Source organism: Nannospalax galili, unplaced genomic scaffold (assembly GCF_000622305.1).
Source record: "Nannospalax galili isolate Female #2095 unplaced genomic scaffold, S.galili_v1.0 scaffold734, whole genome shotgun sequence".
Classification (NCBI taxonomy): Eukaryota; Metazoa; Chordata; class Mammalia; order Rodentia; family Spalacidae; genus Nannospalax; species Nannospalax galili.
Window position 1 is genome coordinate 3054018 of NW_008337073.1, and position 19535 is coordinate 3073552.

General features: G+C 37.0%; 1 protein-coding gene across 1 annotated transcript in view; it reads left to right on the forward strand.

Annotated features, from left to right (window-relative positions):
• Cdk17 (cyclin dependent kinase 17) overlaps nucleotides 1-19535 on the forward strand; it is a 108550-nt gene that overhangs the window by 65166 nt on the left and 23849 nt on the right. The window contains exons 2-5 of the mRNA XM_008832061.3: nucleotides 6716-6862; nucleotides 10816-10980; nucleotides 15896-16029; nucleotides 17088-17213. Coding sequence (XP_008830283.1) covers nucleotides 6745-6862; nucleotides 10816-10980; nucleotides 15896-16029; nucleotides 17088-17213 — 543 coding nt within the window. The 5' untranslated portion in view covers nucleotides 6716-6744. The remainder of the gene's footprint in view (nucleotides 1-6715; nucleotides 6863-10815; nucleotides 10981-15895; nucleotides 16030-17087; nucleotides 17214-19535) is intronic.

A 19535-nucleotide genomic window follows, 5' to 3' on the forward strand; every position in this document is an offset into this window, starting at 1 on the left:
CAAGATTTGAAGCCTTACAGCTGAACAGCACTTTCTGGTTAGGAGCAAAATCATCAATGAGAAATAATTGTCTAAATAACTTTTTATATAGACTTAAGCCTAATGTCTTGGAAGTGTAATCCCTTGAACTCTTAAAGAAATATACGGATGACTTTACTCTTTGATTATACTTTCCTTTTGGGTGTTTAAGACCATACAGTTGGCCCAAATAAATCAGTTTATTTTTAAACCTGAGGTCATTTGAGGATCTGTTCCTCAGGGGTCACATGGGCTTGCGAGGAGCTCCTGGCTCCTTTCTTTTACCAGTTCCAGCTATGTGAAGATAAGTCAAAGTTCCTGCTCAATTATGTCTATCTCACTTGGAAGCATGAATGAGATGTTTCCTCTAATTGACCCTCCTCTTTGTAGACTGGACACTAGTTCAAGTCCATCTCATGGGGATTCCATGTCCTCCCTGAACAAGAGAGCAGGTGACTCACCACAGTTAGAGGACATTTTGAGAGATGTTCCGTAGTCCCCTGGAACTTAGTCAACCTTGGAGGGCAAGGGGCAAAAACTGTCCTTTAAGTTCCTCTGACTGCATTAATATAGGCCTCAAACTATGGCTGTTAAACATCCAATAAGGTTAGTTCCACCAATCTGGTACTTTTAATTATCATGTGCCTTGTAGATAAGGCTTGGGTAAAAAACCAAATATTTCCAGATAAACCTTGACTAGATACATATTTTGTTCCTTAAACTACTTGACTAAGCTATGACCATAGAAATTTTAAGACTATGTGTATATTATTTTTGTTTCATCCTTTATATATTAATAACAAACCTAAACAGACCTTCATCACTTGCTGAGGCTTTCTCATTTTTTTCTATTTTGGAAAATATCTCCATTTCCCAAATCCATTTTAACGTCTTTTACGGTCTCATTTTCTTTTTTTAAAAAAAAATAATTATGAGACATAATAGCATTAATAAATAAATTTTCCGTCTGTTGTGAGACTTCTTTTCCTGGGGATGCTAAGCAATGCTTATTCCCTTTTAAGGTTCTGGTGTCAAGCCAATGTTTAATTAAAGTTTTACTGGGGAACCAATAGAATTTATTGAGCTTACTTACCAGATAACTGAGGGGTTGCTGAGGTGTGTGTATGACCTGAGGGTATACACACTGGAAAGCCTTTACCCAGACTGGGTCATGCCTTCTCTTCCTAGCCTTCCCCAGATTGTAAACTTTAGCCCTCCCCAAATCCAGGAGGCCATGTGTGATTAGGATCAAATTACAGTTGGCTGGGAAGAGTGGCTGGATACTCCAGTGAGGGTCCAATGACCCTGTTTGGCCCTCCTTTAATGAATGAACACAACCGTCAACAAGCCCAATTGTGACAATGTTTAGCGATCAGGCTCAGGTGAAGTTGTGATAATGGTAGTTATTTTGTGCAGAAGGGACTGCTGTACAGCATCATCTTATTAAAAGGACCACCACGTTGAGGCAGGATTCGGGAGCTCTCAGCCAATCCCCTGCGTTCTCAGGCCCTCTGCCTGAGGAAGGCCAGAGGGAGGCCAGAACTTGGCTCTGGTGGTCTGCTGAGATCAGACTGGAGAACTCTTAAGAAACTAAAAATGGGTCTATCATATGACCCAGTTATACCATTCCTCGGCATTATACCCAAAGGACTTATCCTACTGCAGAGATACTTGTACAACCATGTTTGTTGCTGCTCTCTTTACAATAGCTAAGAAATGGAAACAACCTAAGTGCCCCTCAACTAACGAGTGGATAATGAAAATGTGGTACATTTACACAATGGAGTTCTAAGTGGTAAAGAAAGACAAAATCATGAAATTTTCAGGTAAATGAATGGAACTAGATATTGTTATACTAAGTGAAGTAACAGACTCAGAAAAATAAGCAACATGTTCTCCCTATTTGTGGATCTTAGCTCCAAATCGTTATATACAAGTATACCTCTTGCCACTCATCAAAGAAGATTCTTTTTGCAATAGAGGCTATTACCATGCACAGATTAAATGTCTGTGAGATGCCTAACCCTAAGTGACATATCTGCAGTGCAACTTCTACACCTAAGGCTCATGGAACATAGCAGAATGGGGCAAAAAGAATATTAATGCACCTCTCAACTTTCACCAACTAAGTTTACCATACAACTGATAGTAATTAATGTAGAGAGCCACAACTGGCCAGAATGTAGAGAATAAGAGACTGCAGCATGTGTGTCCCTAGATATGACTCCTGTATTACACCTCTGTCACCTAGGGCTCAGGGACCACTGCAGGAGATGGGGTGGAAAGACCGTAAAAGCCAAGAGTGGTGGATGACCATGAGGAAACAGTTTTCCAGATTTCTGGGAACTTGCTCATATGAATTTACAGCAGTGGTGACAACATGTACAAGACTCATGCAAACTCAACCAGACAAAAACCAGTATAGAACTGGGGAAATGGTTAAGGAGTCCAGAACTTAGCTGAGAACTATTGGCAGCGATCATTGCCGAGTGAGGAATAATTGGTCTTCTTTTTCTTTTTTTAAAATATTTTATTTATTATTTTTGTTTTATGTGTATAGTGTATTGCCTAGATGTAGGTAAGTGCACCCGTGTCATGCAGTGCCCTCGGAGAAGAGGCCATCGCATCCCCCTCGTACCAGGATTCGAACCCAGGTTTTCTGCAAGAACAACCAGTGTTCTTAACTGCTGAGCCATCTCTCTGGCCCCAAATTGGTCTTCTTTAAGGGAGTAACACAGGCTCCAATGGATGAAATCACACTGCAGGACATCTGGGGACACAAACTTGCCCCGAAAGCCCTTAACATATATGACAGAATGCTTGAAATCCAATAAGTCGGGGTGGGGGTGGGGTATGGGTGAGTGCAGATAGGGGAGGGGTTCAAATGTGATTAAGCTGTATTGTATGAAATACACAAAAATTCAATAAAAATTCATATATTGTTAAAAAATGATGTTCTCATAAGAGGGGGAAATGTAAGAAAAAGAATGCTGCTGTTAACATTGGTATACTAGTAATTGTTTAAGACCTTGTTTTCTGTTCTTTTGAGTATATCTCTAGGAGTGGAATTGTTGGGACATATGGTTATCCTATATTTAACTTTTTGAGGAACTACCAAACCATTTTTCACTGTGGCTACACTGCTCTATATTCCTTGAGCAGGGCAGCATTACTCATTGGTCAAGATTCTCATTGATAGCTTTTGTTTCTTGGCCTTCTATCCTATCCTCCCTCCCTTCCTCCTTTCCATGCTTCTATGCATCCATGCAACCATCCATTGCCTTATGATAGAGATGAAGTGCCAGTTTATTTTTAATTTTTATTTTATAGTAATAATGTTGAGCATCTTTTCATGTGATTATTAACCATTTGTATATCTTTAGTCCAGTGTACAATCAAGGCCTTTGCCCATTTAAAAATATTTTGTTGTTGTTGAGTTGTAGTTCTTTGATATTAATCTTTATCAAATATTTGCTTTTTGGATATTTATTCTATTCTTTGTATTGTTTGCACTCTTTGCTTTGAAATAGCATCTTGATATATAGCCTAGACTGGCCTTGAATCCATCACCTTCCTGCCTCAGCCTCGTAAGTACTGGAATTATAGTCATCTTCACCATGCCTGGCTGTTTTTACTGCCCTTAGGTAATTCACACAAATTTTAGACTTCAAATCCTGGTGTGTCCTCCTTCATTCATATTCTCATTCCTACCCTCTGCCATATTTAAGAAAGCATATCTAAGCCTAGTATCAAAAATACTACCCCTTATGCTTTCTTTTAAGAGGTTTTTTTTTGTTTTTGTTTTTTTTTTGCTTTGTTTTGTTTTTAAATTTTCTTTACACGTATTTATTTTAGGGAATGGGGCACATACATGGATGTGAGAAGACAGCTTGAAGGAGTCAGATGTTTCCTTCTACTGTGAGGGTTCTGGGGATCAAAACTCAGGTTGGCAGGCTTGGCTTTGTCAAGCACCCTTACCAGCCGAGCTATCTTAGTGGCTCCACGAGTATTTTAAAATGCAGTTTTAATGCTGAGATTTAGATTGATCTTTCATCTATTTTGAGTTACCTCTTGTGTATGGCTTAACGTAAGAGTTCATCTTCACTCTATTTCATTAGAATTTCTGATTTTCTGAGCACTATAGTTCAGAATAGTGCCTTGAAGGGCTGTTTAGGTGCCTGTCTCTACTTCATTGGTGTGTTTGTCAGATCTTATGCACATATCACAAAATTTTGATACTGTAGTGTTTTTGGGGGGGTGTTTTATTCTGGGTTTTTTTTTTTTTTTGAGACAGGGTCTCACTATGACCCTTTGGCTAGCCTATAACTTGCTATTTAGAGCAGGCTATTCTTGAATTCTGCCTCCCAAGTGGTGTATTACTATGCAGCCATCACCACTGTGGATCTCTAGAATTCTTTTCATCTTGGAAAACTGAAATTTTATTCCTATTAATGATTTCCCATTTCCTTCCCTTCCCTGGGACACTGGAAACCTACCATCTACTACTTTGTTTTTCAATGATTTTGATTAAAGTTATGAATATATTCTTACACATTTTTTATGTCAAGTCTAAAAAGTTCATTATATAGTTTACATTTGCAGCATAACTCACTTTGGACTAGAGCTCATTAGTCTCATTTGGCTATTGGCTAATATTTTGGATAGCTGAATTCAGTACTATAATAATAAGCCTATATATTATTGATCTATGTGAGTTAATTTTGCAATAACATTCCTGTTATACTTTGTTATTTTTATTTATCATCCAAAACAATAGGCAAAAATTGTGGTCAGCAAGCTTGATATTAAGTAGTGGGATAGGCATTAGTGACCACATGACTATGTTATATAAAGTAGTGTCTGAAAAGTTGGTAGTTATGAGCTACCAGCTCTTACGAGCTTTTATTAGGGCATGTAAAGATCTGGTTTGAGGGTTGAGTATGAGCACTTGCCTAGCATGCACAGGGTGCTGGGTTTCACCCTCAGCACTGGAAAAAGTCTGATATTATTCAATCTCAGGCATACAGTTTATGTAATCACTCACATACAGTGTGAGTGGTGTACAATAAATATTGCTAGGCATACAACAAAACCTTAAAAAATCAACATAGAAACAAATCCACAGGTTATGCAGACTTTGGGGTTATAGATAGGGCCTTTAAAATACTATAATTAGTCTGTTCATGAAATAGATATTCAGGCTGAGAATTTCACTAGAGAACTGGAATCTATAGAAAAGAATCAAATGGAAAGTCTGTAACTGAAAAAGTGAACAGTCCAACAAGTAGATGAGTTTAATTACAGGCTAAACAAAGGAATGGTACAAAAGGGATGGTAAACTGGAAGATAAGTAATAGAAAATGTTTATCATGGTTTTCACTTTTTGGTGTCAGGACTAAACCAAGCTAAGTCATGGTTGCTTTTCAGTATCTTACTAATGATCATATATTATTTTAGAACTTGTAGATGGAAAGAGACCTTATTACATTGTAGTTGCAATACTTGCTATTTTAATGTGTGTAGTTTCATATTATAGTGACTTCTTCAGAATTATAGTAAATACATAGTAGGTGGTGATCAAATATGAAATTGTTATCACTTATAAATTTATATTTGATGTTCTTCCCTAGCATTTGAACAAACAAAATTTGTTCAATAACTAATACCTTATGCTTAGGTCACCTACCTGTTCAGCAAGCTTATAGTGGAGCCTTAAAATGAGAAAATAAGCAAAACACAGATGGAAACACATAAACAGCTGAATGGTATAACGCATATATTTTAGCATAGTGGAGTTGTAAGGACTTTGTTCTATTTGGAATAATCTTCATAGTTTACAAGGTGCTCTGGTAAGTTTGCTAATTACACATCATAAGGAACAATTTAGGGATTGTTCCCACATAAATTATTGAGTTGGTTTGGGGCGCAGGTATCTTTGTTCTCATAATTAAGACTGTACTGAGAATTGTACATTAGTGTGCATGTGTCTAAGACATAAAATATTATAATCAATTACATTTTGGTGTCCTGTTGATTGTGATATACATCCTGATTTCAGAAATGATATAATGTGTAAGAAAATGGTAATTCCTACCTTTAAGTCTTAGTTCTATTGTTTATTATTTGTTTGAATTTCTCTATGAACTTATTGAGCATTTTCCCTGACATGAAGGTGGAATAGGCAGTGTATCTGACTGGTTTCCATCTTGTGTTTGAGACTTGTAGTGATGGAACCCAAACATCAAAATAATAGTACTATTTTTGCTATTTCGGTTTTCAGAAAACACATTTTTTTTTTTCGGTCTTTTTGAGACAGGGTCTCCCTGTAGCTCCAGCTGTCCTGGAACTCACTATGTAGAGCAGGCTGGCCTTGAACTCACAGAGATCCGCCTGCCTCTCCCTCCCGAGTGCTGGGATTAAAGGTGTGCGCCATCAAGAAATTTCCAGTCCTTAAAAATTCATTCTTAAAGCCTCACTGTTTAGTTCCATAAAATTCCCGTGCTTCTGCTGATGCTAACTAAATATAGCATTAATCAGAGTGCATCCTTTTAAACAAAGGGTTGGATTCTGTCATGCCTGCCACAAGTGAGAATTCCTTAATTCACTCCTATTCTGAAGATTCACTGTAAACCCAGAATGACATTTTTCTTGAACAGTAAAACATTTATAACTTAAATTTTGTGCTTGTTCATTTCAGGATTTTTCAGACCACATCCGATTGATAGGATGAAAAAGTTTAAGAGGAGACTATCCCTCACACTGAGAGGAAGCCAGACTATTGATGAATCATTGTCTGAATTGGCTGAACAAATGACTATTGAAGAAAACAGTAGCAAAGATAATGGTAAATATCTTAGATGGTGGGAGGTTTAATTACTTTATAAATACAATGTAAATTTTCTGTCTAGATAAGTTGAATATAGTGGTTTTTGTTTATATCATTCCTTTAGGTTCTTGGGAAACAAAAGGCTATATAAGTTCTGTGCTTAATTATTGGAATATTCTACTCCCACTCCATCATTGGTAATATACTTGGTCTCGTATTCCTATGAATATCTTTCTATTTTTACCAGTTCTTAAATGAGAAAATAGTCTATATTATCCTAATCATAAGTAACTATTTGTAAATCAATATTTAAATGTATGTTTGTTTGTTTGTTTGTTTGTTTATTTATTTATTTATTGTCTTTTTGAGACAAGGGTCTTCTTGTAGCCCCAGCAGTCCTGGAGCTCACTATGTAAACCAGGCTGGCCTCAGACTCACAAAGATCCCCCTGCCTCTGCCTCCCAAGTGCTGGGATTAAAGGCGTGCGCCACCATGCCTGGCATTATTTTTATAACCTGAGTTAATACAGCTTAAATGAATAGGAAGTTTGTAAAATTCCTGTTTATAGCTTCATCTTAGTTTTATAGCATTTTAGATACATATTGACTCTTTGTATAAATTACAAGGTTCAGCACATGAGTGAATTTACTGTTATTTTATGTTTACCACAGTCTGTCCATAATATGAGAGAGTTTATGGCAGAGGTAGAAAGAAAATGCTTCATGCATTTGACAGTGATTTTTACAATTCAGAATAATTGTGCTTGGATTTTAACATAAAAAATTTAAAGGCTTGTTAACTTGAATGGATTAAAATGTAAACTTGGTGACAGTTTTAGAACAGTGCTATATATTCAAAGCCAAAATAACCCTAGTAATGTCCTAATGGCCAGGAAGGAGCTTATGTACCCTGATGTGCAGAGTTTCTTGAGAGCCTTCTTTGCTTGTACTTAAGTTCTACTGTTAGAGATTTCTGGCAATGGTTAAAAACACAAACACCCTCACACCTCCCATTGTGTATGAATGCTTGTGGGGTGAGAGGCAAAAGACTCTTCTGTAAGTTAGCAGTTATGGGTTAGGGTTGGGGCTGCACTAATACATTGAAATACTAATTAAGTGACTTAGGATAAGTTAGCTTATCTTATCCAGGTTTCAGATACCTTGTTTTTCTTCCTTAGAAGTCATTTTTTATTCAGTATTACCCAGCTTGTTGGCAGAGCCTAGATGCCCCACCTCCAAGTCTATAACATTGCATCTGTCCTCACATACCATCTTGGTTTTGCTAACACTTTCCTTGGTTATCTATTGTTTGGTTTTTGAACGAAGGGCAGGAAAAAGCCTTCTTTCATAAGAAATTTAAAATAATAATTTGGATGTCATTTTGGGGGGGATAGAATTTGTATTTTGCTCAAATCTGAAACATAATTTTATGGTATTTATTCCCCTTGTAAGAGAATCTGCTAGATACATAGAGCAGAATCCTAATGTTCTTTCAGACTTGTGTTAAATTCTTTGTATTAATAGTAGTTAAATCCAGTTTGCTCATTCTTATGACAGAAGAGTCTTCCAAGTATGTTTGCCAGCAATATTCAGGAATAAAATGAGTGCAGTATTAGTCTTGGTGGATGGTTACTGGGATACATTTTTTTTTTATGTGTATGTATTGTCTGCATGTATGTAAGTGTACCTTTGTTGTGCAGTGCCCATGGAGGTCAAAAGAGGACATCAGATTCCCCTGGAACTGGAATTAAGGATGGTTGTTAGCTACCATATGGGTACTAGGAATCTAACCTGGGTGCTCTGAAAGAGCAGCCAGTGCTCTTAACTGCTGAACCTTCTCTCCTGCCCTGGGATACATTCTTAATGAGTATTTAAATATAAGACAAACCTTTTCAAATTTTTTCAAATTTTATTTTTACTTTATGTTTGAATGTTTTGCCTACTTGTATGTAAGTCCACCTGTGGAGACCAGAGGGCATTGGATCCCCTGGAACTGGGGTTTCAGATGGTTGTTAGCCACCATATGGGTGCTAGAAACCAAACATGGGGCCTCTACAAGAGCAGCCAGTGCTCTTTACCGCTGAGCCAACTCTCCAACCCTTGAGAAACCTTTTTTTTTTTTTTTTTTTTTTTTTTTAAAGTTGGGAATCATGGAAGATGAACTGATTTTTGGAGAGCTAAATAATAGTTTAGACTGATTGCATTTTTCTTGAACATTTTAGTAAATATCTTAAAACATGCATGGTTTGTAACAAATGGTGAAATGCTAAAAAAATAAAAGAAACAAAACAGTATTTTCCAAGTAGTATTAGTTTTTATGTGTAACAGGTAGTAAGGAAGAGAAAATAGGAGCTCTCTTAAATTCTTCACCAGTTACTTGAAATGATACTTGAAGACACTGTAATAGATAGACTTTGATTCTTCTTTAGTGCAGATCGCTGATAGCATGGACCTCCATAGTCACCTGTTGCTTATTTCTTTGTGTTATAACATGGGTTTCACCAGCAGTCCTGATGGAGGTTTTAAGTATTTTTTGATCATGTCAGTGCCTGCTAACTGTATCAAACACATTTTTTCCTTACAGAGTTTAGTTTTAGATAGGTCACATACAGAGGGCTAGTCCGTGTCAAAAACTTGTATAATGAATATATGTAGACTGTACTGTTTAAAAAGCGTCTTATATGCCATATACTTAATCTATAAAGCAAAATGATCTTTGTCTAGTTTGAAACACTGGTGATACTAACTTAAGAAATGAGAAGATTAGTTTATATTTTCTTGGCATAAACTGCATCAGAACTGTTTTTGATCTTCTCCCTGTAGTTCAATCACATATAGAATCAAGAGTCCTGTTACTCTTGCATTATATATAGGCATGTAGCTTTTATGCATATTGTAACAAATAAAATGGAGATGTACACAACTCCAGGGTTGTAGTAATGTAAATATCTTAGAATAATTATAATGTGCAATTATAATATCTTTTGTTATGCATATTCCTCTTCTTTCCAAGTAGAATTTGAAATTTCTATCATTTTAATAACTGAGTCACACTATGAAGGTTTAAACTCAGTTAAAAATGTACTACTATAGTTGTAATTCACATTATACTGTATTTGTGTTAGCTAGGATATTTATACATTGACTAGGAGACTGAATGCAGAAAAGATGAATCTTGAATTTAGTCAGTATGTGAAAAATAAACTGAAAGTTGTGAAACTTGGTTGACTAAACATACTAGTTTTAGTACAGCTTTACTTAAGTATAAATTGAAATTTTTGCATGAAATTTGTAAATGGAAATGTAAAATATCATTTCTAAAATACCTACAAGAAAAAATAATACAGCACATGAGATATCTTTTACTGAGAAAATATTGTGTGTTTTGTTTTTTCTTTATTTTATTTTATTTGCTTGTTTGTTTTTGCAGTGCTGGAAATTGAACTTAGGGCCTCACACATGCCAGGCAAACACTATACCTCTAAGCTATATTCCCGCCCTAAATGTTTAATTTTTTAAAAACAATGTTGAAAGTTAATTTATCTCTTGTCTTCTAAGAAGTTAGCCATAAAATTACCATCTGACCTAGCAGTTCCATTTTTAGGGATATGCTCAATAAAATTGAAATAAGTTTTCAAACAAAATACTTTTCAGATTCTTTTTCACTTATAGTTCAATGATTCTAAAGTATTATGTTTTTAATGTTTCTGCTTGATAATGGGTCTTTGATTATTTAAAAACTATATTAAAAATACCAAATTTCGGGCATTTAAAGCATTTTATATAAATATTCTGTCATAGATATTATTTTAACTCTAGTGCTTTGCATAAATAACCAAAGAAGTGAGCTTACATGCAATGATCTTTACTACAACCTTATGTTTTGTTTTCTTTTTTTTTTTTCAATTCTTTTCCTATGATCCTGAATCTTGGGATGATTATGGAATGATTTTTGGATTCCGTGGACCACAGAGCCTATTGTGAAGAATGGCAGGCCTCCAACATCTCACAGTATGCATTCCTTCCTCCATCAGTACACAGGGTCTTTCAAAAAGCCCCCATTGCGAAGACCCCACAGTGTTATTGGAGGAAGCCTTGGTTCCTTCATGGCAATGCCCAGAAATGGAAGCAGATTAGGTAATTTGATTATTTGTCTGTTGTATTTAACGTTCTGATTGTAGGACATGTATATAGTTAGGTATTAATTATGTGAAAGTTAGCCACCTTTATTGGATTTCTCCTAGTTGGGAAGAAAGCAGGTTAGGACTAGGAGAGTAGAAAATGGAAGAATTAATGCTGCACAGACGCAGCATTTGAATGTCTGTCCATAGGGAGGAGCTGACCTCCCTAGAAAGAATGGACGATTTCAAACGAATGGCAGCTATGGAGAGTACTTAATTTAGGGTCATACTTCAGCAGTTCTTCAAATCATGACCTATATGATAGCCTAGCATAAAAATTAGAGTATCATCTCACTTACTCTTTTACCTTTACGGCTTTGGAAATATCCAGGAAAATATATATGTGCATAAATTTTTGAGTATTTTATAGTATGTCTCTGATATTTTTGGTGTCTTATATTTTTATTTTAAAAACAATTTTAAAGATTTTTATTTTTAATTGTATGTATGTGTCTGTGTACATATATATGTATGTGCCAATGCCTACAGAGACCTGAGGTTGTCAGATTCTCTGGATTTGGAGTTATAAGCAGTTGTAAATTGCTAGACTTGAGTGCTGAGAATTGAACTCAGGTCCTCGGGAAGAGTAGTAAGTGCTTTTAACCACTGAGCCATCTCTCTAGCCCCTAAAATTATTTTAACCGTAGCTTTTTTATTGTCCCATCATATAAATTATATTTATTAAAGTTCCTGAACATTTTATTCTGTTTGCTTTGTTTCTTGCTAGTTACTTCCTGATTGGTTTTACTAATTTTAAGAATGTGAACTTAGATCTATGTGTCTTTATGAGAAATGTGTCTTTATCTCTGTCTAGAATCATCTTAAACCAGTTTGTGAGAGATGATTGTTTTCAGGAATTTTGCAAGTTGGATGTTAAACATAGCTACTATTATACTTTAAATTATATAGGTTTACAAGTAAGTATGCTAAGTAAAAAACAAAAATGATGAGTATTTGAAAGTCATTACACCTAATTGCTTTCCTACTTTTTTTTTTTTTTTGGTCTTTTTGAGACAGGATCTCCCTGTAGCCCAGCTGTCCTGGAACTCACTTTGTAGACCAGGCTGCCCTTGAACTCACAGAGATCCACCTGCCTCTGCCTCCTCCGCCTGCCTCTGCGTGCACCACCACTCCCGGCACTTTCCTACTTTTTACTATTATCTGTGTTCTAAAGGTTATTTCTATTATGTCTCAATAATAGTGATGATACTAAAAAATTGTGTGCTATTACACATTTCTTTCCAGCATCACAAGTTCAGTAATATTATGTCAGTACTTTAAAGTTAGCCATGAATGGAATATTACCTCCAAGGAATCAGCTGTTGACCTATAGTTTTGTTGATTGTGTAGACCTGTGGCTGGTTAGTAAATGTTTTAGGTGCTGTGGTAGTCTCTGCTGTATATTCTTTCTCTGTGTATTGTAATGCTTTAAAATGTAATAAAAATTTTAATTCAAGAACAATTAAAATATCTGTTCTTGAGACAGATGTGTCTAAGAGTAGAAAAGACTTTACTGAATATTGACACATGACCGTTTGAAGAATGAGCTGAGGTCACCAGGTTGGTAAATGGAGGAGAAAGTATGTTAATCCCTAAAGCATGAGTCAACATGATGCTGTTTGGGGAACGAATTACACTGACAGGATTAGTGGTAAGAGGTCAGTTCTAGAGCTAATGTTTCTTTCTAGCAGGCTGAATGTGCTAAATTAGCCAGAAAATGACTGATGAATGCAAATACTAAAGCAGGTATGCAAGTTTGGGTATTTTTGCTTTATTTGCTTATTTTGTAAGACAAAGTCTCCCTGTGTACTTTATGCTGTTAAACTCCCAATCCTCCTGCCTCAGGCTTTTGAGTGCTGAGATTACAGCCATGCTTGACCACATCCAGCATTAGTCGTTGATTGATTGACCAATTGATTGATTGATTGATTGATTGATTGATTGATTTGAGAGGTGGGGTGTGTGCATGCACATATCATGGTTGTCAGAGGACAATTTGTGGGGAATCAGTTCTCATCTTCCACCTTTTTGAGGCAGGGCCTTTGTTTTTTCTGCTGCACTGCATAGTCCAGGCTAACTAACCCCTGAGCTTCTGAACTTCTCTCCCTTCCATCTAGCAGGACTGCTGGGATTACACATATGTACCACCACTTCTGACCTTTATTTAATATAGGTTCTGGGCATCAATCAGGTTGCCAGGTTTGTGTGCCTAGTGCTTTTCCCCACTAAGTCATCTCCCAAGTGTTTTGTTTTTTTGCTTTTGTTGTTTATTTAATATTGTATTTATTTTTATTTTATGTGTATGAGTTTGTTACCTGCATGTGTGTAAGTGCACCCATATCATGCAGTGCCCACAGAGGCCAGAAGAGGGCATTGGATCCCCTGAAACTGGGGTTATGGGTGGTTGTTAGCTGCCATGTGGGTGCTGGGAAGCGAACCTGGATCCTCTGCAAGAGCAGCTAGTGCTCTTAACCCCTGATCCATTTCTCCAGCTCTTTGTTGTTTGTTTTTTTGAGACAGGGTCTCACCATGTATCCCAGACTGACCTGGAACTCAATATGAACACCAAGCTATCCTTGAACACAAAAAGATCCTCCTGCCTCTGCTCCTAACCACTAGGATTAAAGGTGTGCACCCTGTGCTGGGCTGTCTCTTAAGTGTTTTTAATATCCCCACATGGAATTAATCTCCTTCCCTCCTGGTTCCCTTTCATTTTTTTATCTCATTGAAACACATTGTATAACACATCTTATATTGTAATATGAGTGTATTTTTCTCTTAGCAGATTTTTTGAGCTTTTAGAGACCACAAACTTAATTTTTTAGTAGATATTTAGTAAATATTGTTTGAAAGATTCGTTCATTCATTCATTCACTCACCCATTTGTTCATTGATTCATTCAAGATAGCATCTTGCTATGTAGGCTAGGCTGGCACTTAACCGCTCTACCACACCTATTTTGTTTTATTTTTCACAATGGTTGGAATAGCCAGTTGCGTTAGCAGCTTTCTAAAAAGCTTTTTAAATTAATTATTTTTAAAAATTTTATGTGTATGAGTGTTTTACCTGGGTGTAAGTGCACTTGTGTATTCAGTACTCATGGAGGCCAGAAGAAGGTGTTGGATCCCCTGGAACTGGAATTATAGATAGTTCTTAGCCATCATGTGGCTGCTGAGAGCTTAACTCCAGTCCTGCAAGAGCAACCAGTACTCTTATAACTCCTGAGCCATCTCTCCAGCCGTTTAAAAAGTTTTAAAAAGACTATTATATGAACTAGCTCCATTTTATTGTTTACCCAGTGGCACACTGAATGTTAAGAATATTGGAGCTGGAGAGATAGTTCAGCAGTTAAGAGTACTGACTGCTCTTGTGGAGGACTCAGGTTCAGTTCTCAACAACCACATGGCAGCTAACAACTGTCCGTAACTCCAGTTACAGGGGAATTCAGTGAGTGAACATTGCATGACATGGGTGCACTTACATACATGCAGGCAATGTACTCATACACATAAAATAAGAAAAGTAATTGTCCTAATTAGTTTCTCTATTGCTATGACAAAACACTCTGACCACTACCAACTTGGGGAGAAAAGGGTTTATTTGTCTTTCATCTCCCGAGTCACAGTTCTTCAGGGAGCCCAAAGTAGGAACTCAGGGCAGGAACCTGGAGGCAGGAGCTGAAGCACGGGCCATGGAGGAACACTGCTTACCGGCATGCTCCCCTGGCCCATGCTCAGCCCACTTTCTTATACATCATAGGCCCACCTGCCCAGGGGTGGCACCACCCACAGTGGGCTGGGCCCTCCCTTAACACTCAGTAATCAAAAAGATGCCCCACAGACATGGCCACAGGCCAGTCCAGTGGAGGCAATTCCCCAATTGAGGCTCCCTCATCCCAGGTGTGTCAAGACACTAAAGCTATCCAACATGATAATAAATAAAATACTATTTTTATAAAAGAATACCAGTAAGAAGCAAAAGACATGTCTGGTCCATCTCTGTCTAAGCTGTACAGCCTTTTAAATTCAGTTGCTCTTTTAAGTCTCGGGTTCCTAGTGTGGAAAATGAGAGAAGTGACTAATTTTCAAATACTAGTTCTAGTCTGTAATTTTATTCCATTCTCATTCATAGGTTCTACCCCCACACACATCCTCGTCTCTCTGAGATGGGAAAGTCTCATGTAGCCCTAGCTGGCCAGGAACTCATTGTGTAGATCACCTTATCTGTAGACTCTCAGAGATCTACCTGCTTCAACATCCTGAATGCTGGTATTAAAGATGTGGGGCACTTTGCCCTGCTTTCAATTCTTGATAATAACTTGAATTCTTTTTCTTGTAAAATTTTTATAATTTGAGACCATAACTACATTTCTTATTTCTCCTATAAAGCATTTATGTTTTGCTTAACTGTATACCTCTGTATCGAGAATGTAGATGACTTTCAGTCTGTAATTTATGTGAGTTTCGTGATTTATGTTTTGGTCTATTAACTGCATACCTCTGTATCCTGAACGTAGATAACTTTTACTGCTGTGATTTGTTTGTCAACTGCCTGTATTTTACTTCAAAAATATTTTATTTATTCTTTTTATTTTACGTGTATGAGCATATTGCCTGGATATGTGTAAGCGCTCCTGTGTCATGCAATGCCTGCAGAGGTCAGGAGAAGGCATTGGATCCCCTGGAATTGGAGTTATAGACAGTTGTTAGCCACCATGCTGGGAATCAAACTTGGATCCTTTGCAAGTTCAGCCAGTGCTCTTAACTGCTGAGCCATCTCTCCAGCTCCTGTTTCACTTTCAATGATAATAATTATATGATATAGTAGGATATATTTTTAAAAGGTAAACATTGCCTCATTTTCTGATATAGATATTGTTCATGAAAATCTTAAAATGGGATCAGATGGTGAGAGTGACCAAGCTTCTGGGACATCGTCTGATGAAGTTCAGTCACCTACAGGTGTTTGTCTCAGAAATCGTATACATAGACGGATTTCAATGGAGGTAACCATTTAAGAAAATGTAAACATACCTTTGTATGTATATTTGTGTATTTAACCACATATTCACACCTATCAAGCATATACCCATTTGAAACTCTTCATAATAGCAAATGGCACTTGTAAGAGAGTTGTTTCTTTGTGTTAGTGATTTGTAGTATGCATAATTCCTTTTTTGTAATGACTATCTCAAGGCAACTATGTATTAATTTATAGTTATTTTTTGTAAAACATTATTTTAGATTTTCTGTTGTGAAAAACTATTATTTTTAAATTCCAGAAATCCAGAATGATCTATTTTCTACTGTGTAGAAAATACTGTTTTAATTGTACCTTCCTGAGATTCATCTGAGTACTTTATGTTTTATATCTTTTTTAATTTTAAGAAGTAGAAGTAAAACAGAACCAACTTTCTTAGAATAAAATTTTGGAGCGAGCAAGATCGCTCAGCAGGTGAAGGCACTTGAAGGTACTTGCCACCAAGCCTGGTAAGCTGAGTTCAGTTCCCAGAACTTCCATGGTAAAAGGAGAGAACTGCCTCCTGCAAGTTTTCTCCTGATCTCCACATGTGCTCCATGGCCTGTGCATGTGCACATGTATAAATAAATAAATAAATAAATAAATAAATAAATAAATAAATATACTGGGGTTGGAGAATGGTGGGTTGAGATGTAAAGTAGAAGTCCCTGCTATTTCTCCTAGCAACAATAAGAAACATTTTAATTATCTTTCAACATATTAAACTCAAAATCATATATCTACTTATTTAGTTATTTAAGTTGATTGTGTGATGATCTGTTTATTGCTACATTTAGTATAATCTCAAATTTCAAGTTAAATTTGCCAGTGAAAGGACTGAGAAATAACTGAGTCTTTTAAAAATACTATTTAATAAAACTGGCTTGTCTGCCTTTGATTACAGTGCTTTTACCTTAAGTAACTTTGTAACTGCAATGAAACTTCAATTACTTATAACTAAAAATGCATCAGAGCCCATGGGTACAAATGTCTGTAATACTCTGGTGTTTTTTATTTTTCTACTCCCCAACCTCCCTTTTGTAGGACTTAAACAAGCGGTTATCCCTGCCTGCAGATATCAGAATACCTGATGGATATCTTGAGAAGCTACAGATCAACAGTCCGCCGTTTGATCAGCCGATGAGCCGAAGGTCTCGTCGAGCTTCCCTGGTAAGTTCTGGTCTCCAGCGTGCACAGTGAATGAAATCTGCTTGTTAGATTTTGTGGGCGTGTAAACATTTCCTTTCCTGTTCTGTTCTTTTTTTCCCCTCTCCTCTGGCTTCTCCCCCTCTCCTCCTTTTCCTTCTTTATTCTCCTTTTCTCCCCTTTTATTACTTTCTCAAACCCGGAGATTTGCACATGATAATAGCCAAGAACTCTGTCATTTTTGTTGTACGCCAGCCCTTAAATTTATTTTTATATATAATTTTTAAAGCACTAAATTTTATTACAATTTCTTCTTTGTCATTTTCCATTCTTAAAGGTTTATTGAAACAAGATTTAAAGTTATATTTTATTTTTGGATATGCTGCAGAGATCTACTGAGCATCTGTCTACGTATATTGGATGTGATGGTGACATGAACAGCTTAATGCATATTATAGACTGTATGGCAAAGTCCCCAGACTATAATTTTACAGATCATGTATTTTTTGCATTGTTAACATACCTGTGGAACTAGTACCAGTATGAGTAAATGAAAACTTCAGAAATCTTTCTTTTTTATTTTACTTATTTTATGCATGTGAATATATTGCCTACATGTATGTAAGTGCACCTGAGTTGTGCAGTGCTTGCAGAGGTTTGAAGAGGCATCGGGGAACTGGAGTTATGGAAGGTTTGCTGGCTACCACGTGGGTGCTGGGAACCAAGCCCAGGTTCTTAACCGCAAATTCTCCAAATTCCAAAATTTTTCTGTTACCTTTCTCTTAATGCCCCTCACTCTTCAACTGTACCTGTAATCACTGCTGTCTGATACCAAAGATTGTTTTTTTTATTTCAAATTTTTAATTGAATTTATGTGTATGCATACAGAACATCTTAATCATCTCTATGCCTCCTTTCTCGTTAACCCCCTCCTATAGCTCCCCCAGTGGAATTCATACATTCTTTCATTTGTCTTAAGGCCTATCATATCAAGTTAGTGTCCCCAGTTGTCCCTCAGTGCAAGTTCATCCACTGAGGTCTAGTCAGACTATCTAGAGTCCCTCCCTTTAAGAAGATCATCTTTTCCTCACCCAGCAGTAATCAGCTGCCAGTAAACCTTTGACTAAGATTGGGATCTGCTGTCCATTTCCACAATTCTGTGCTGGGTTTTTGTCTGCTTGAGTTTGTATGGGCCTTGTGCATGCTGACACCTTTGCTGTAGGTTCATATGAGAAGAGTCCCAGGAGCCTTTAGCACTCTATTTCTGTATGATATGCACCTCCTCCCTGGTTCTTAAAATTTTTCCATCCTTTCTTCCACAATAGTCCCTGAGCCCTGGATGGGTGGATTTTAATATAGGAGACCTGTCCAAGGTAGACTCCTCCTATTCTCTACATTTTCACCGTTTGTGACCTTTTTGTTCCTGAACTTCTGTTGCATGAGGGAGCTTCACTGATAAAAACTGAAAGATGCATTTGTGTTCTCTTCATCCTTTGTTCCATGTTCTGTGAGTTTTAGGTGTAGAGGTTACAGCATACATATGCCATTTAGGCTTGGTCAATTCACAGACAGTCTGTGTGACCAGTTGTGGAACTCTGTAATAATCTCTGTCTATTGAAAAAGAAGCTTCTTTGATGGGTGGTGTATTAGTTACTTTTCTGTTGCTGTGATAGAAATACTGACCAAAGCAACTTATAGAAGGAAGAGTTTATTTGCGCTTACGGATCCAAAGAGGCAAGAGCCCACATGGTGGGGAGGCATGGCGGCATAGGTGGCTGGAGGAGGAGCAAAAGCTAAGCTTTGCATCTTCCAGCAGGCACAGGAAACAAGAGAGTTACTGGAGATTGGGCAAGTCTTAAGAACTCTCGCCACTAGTGACATGCTTCCTCCAGGATAGCCACACCTTCTAAGACCTCCCAAAACAGTGCCACCAACTGGGGACAAAATGTCCAAATACTTGAAGCCTATGGGGGACATTGTCATTCAAACCACCACAGGTGGTGACTAGGATACTTTGTAAATTTAATGATCCATATTTTGCAGGATTTTGTAAGAAATTACATTTGTCTAGGATGTGACAGCCTTGGGGTTTTCTCTAAGATCTATGACTTCTCCAGCTATATATATTTGGCTAGGTTTACAGTATCACACCTGAGTTTCCTCCCATTGAGTGGGCTTTAAGTCCAATTAGGTAGCTGTTGATTACCCCCATAAAAGTGCCACTATTGCACCAATGTCATTTTCTGTGCTGGCTATTGATGTTGTTTTTAGGCCTTGAAGCTGGGTTTGGACCATTGATTGATGTTCTCCCTTAGCAGCTTGTATAATACTCTCCAAAGCTATGAG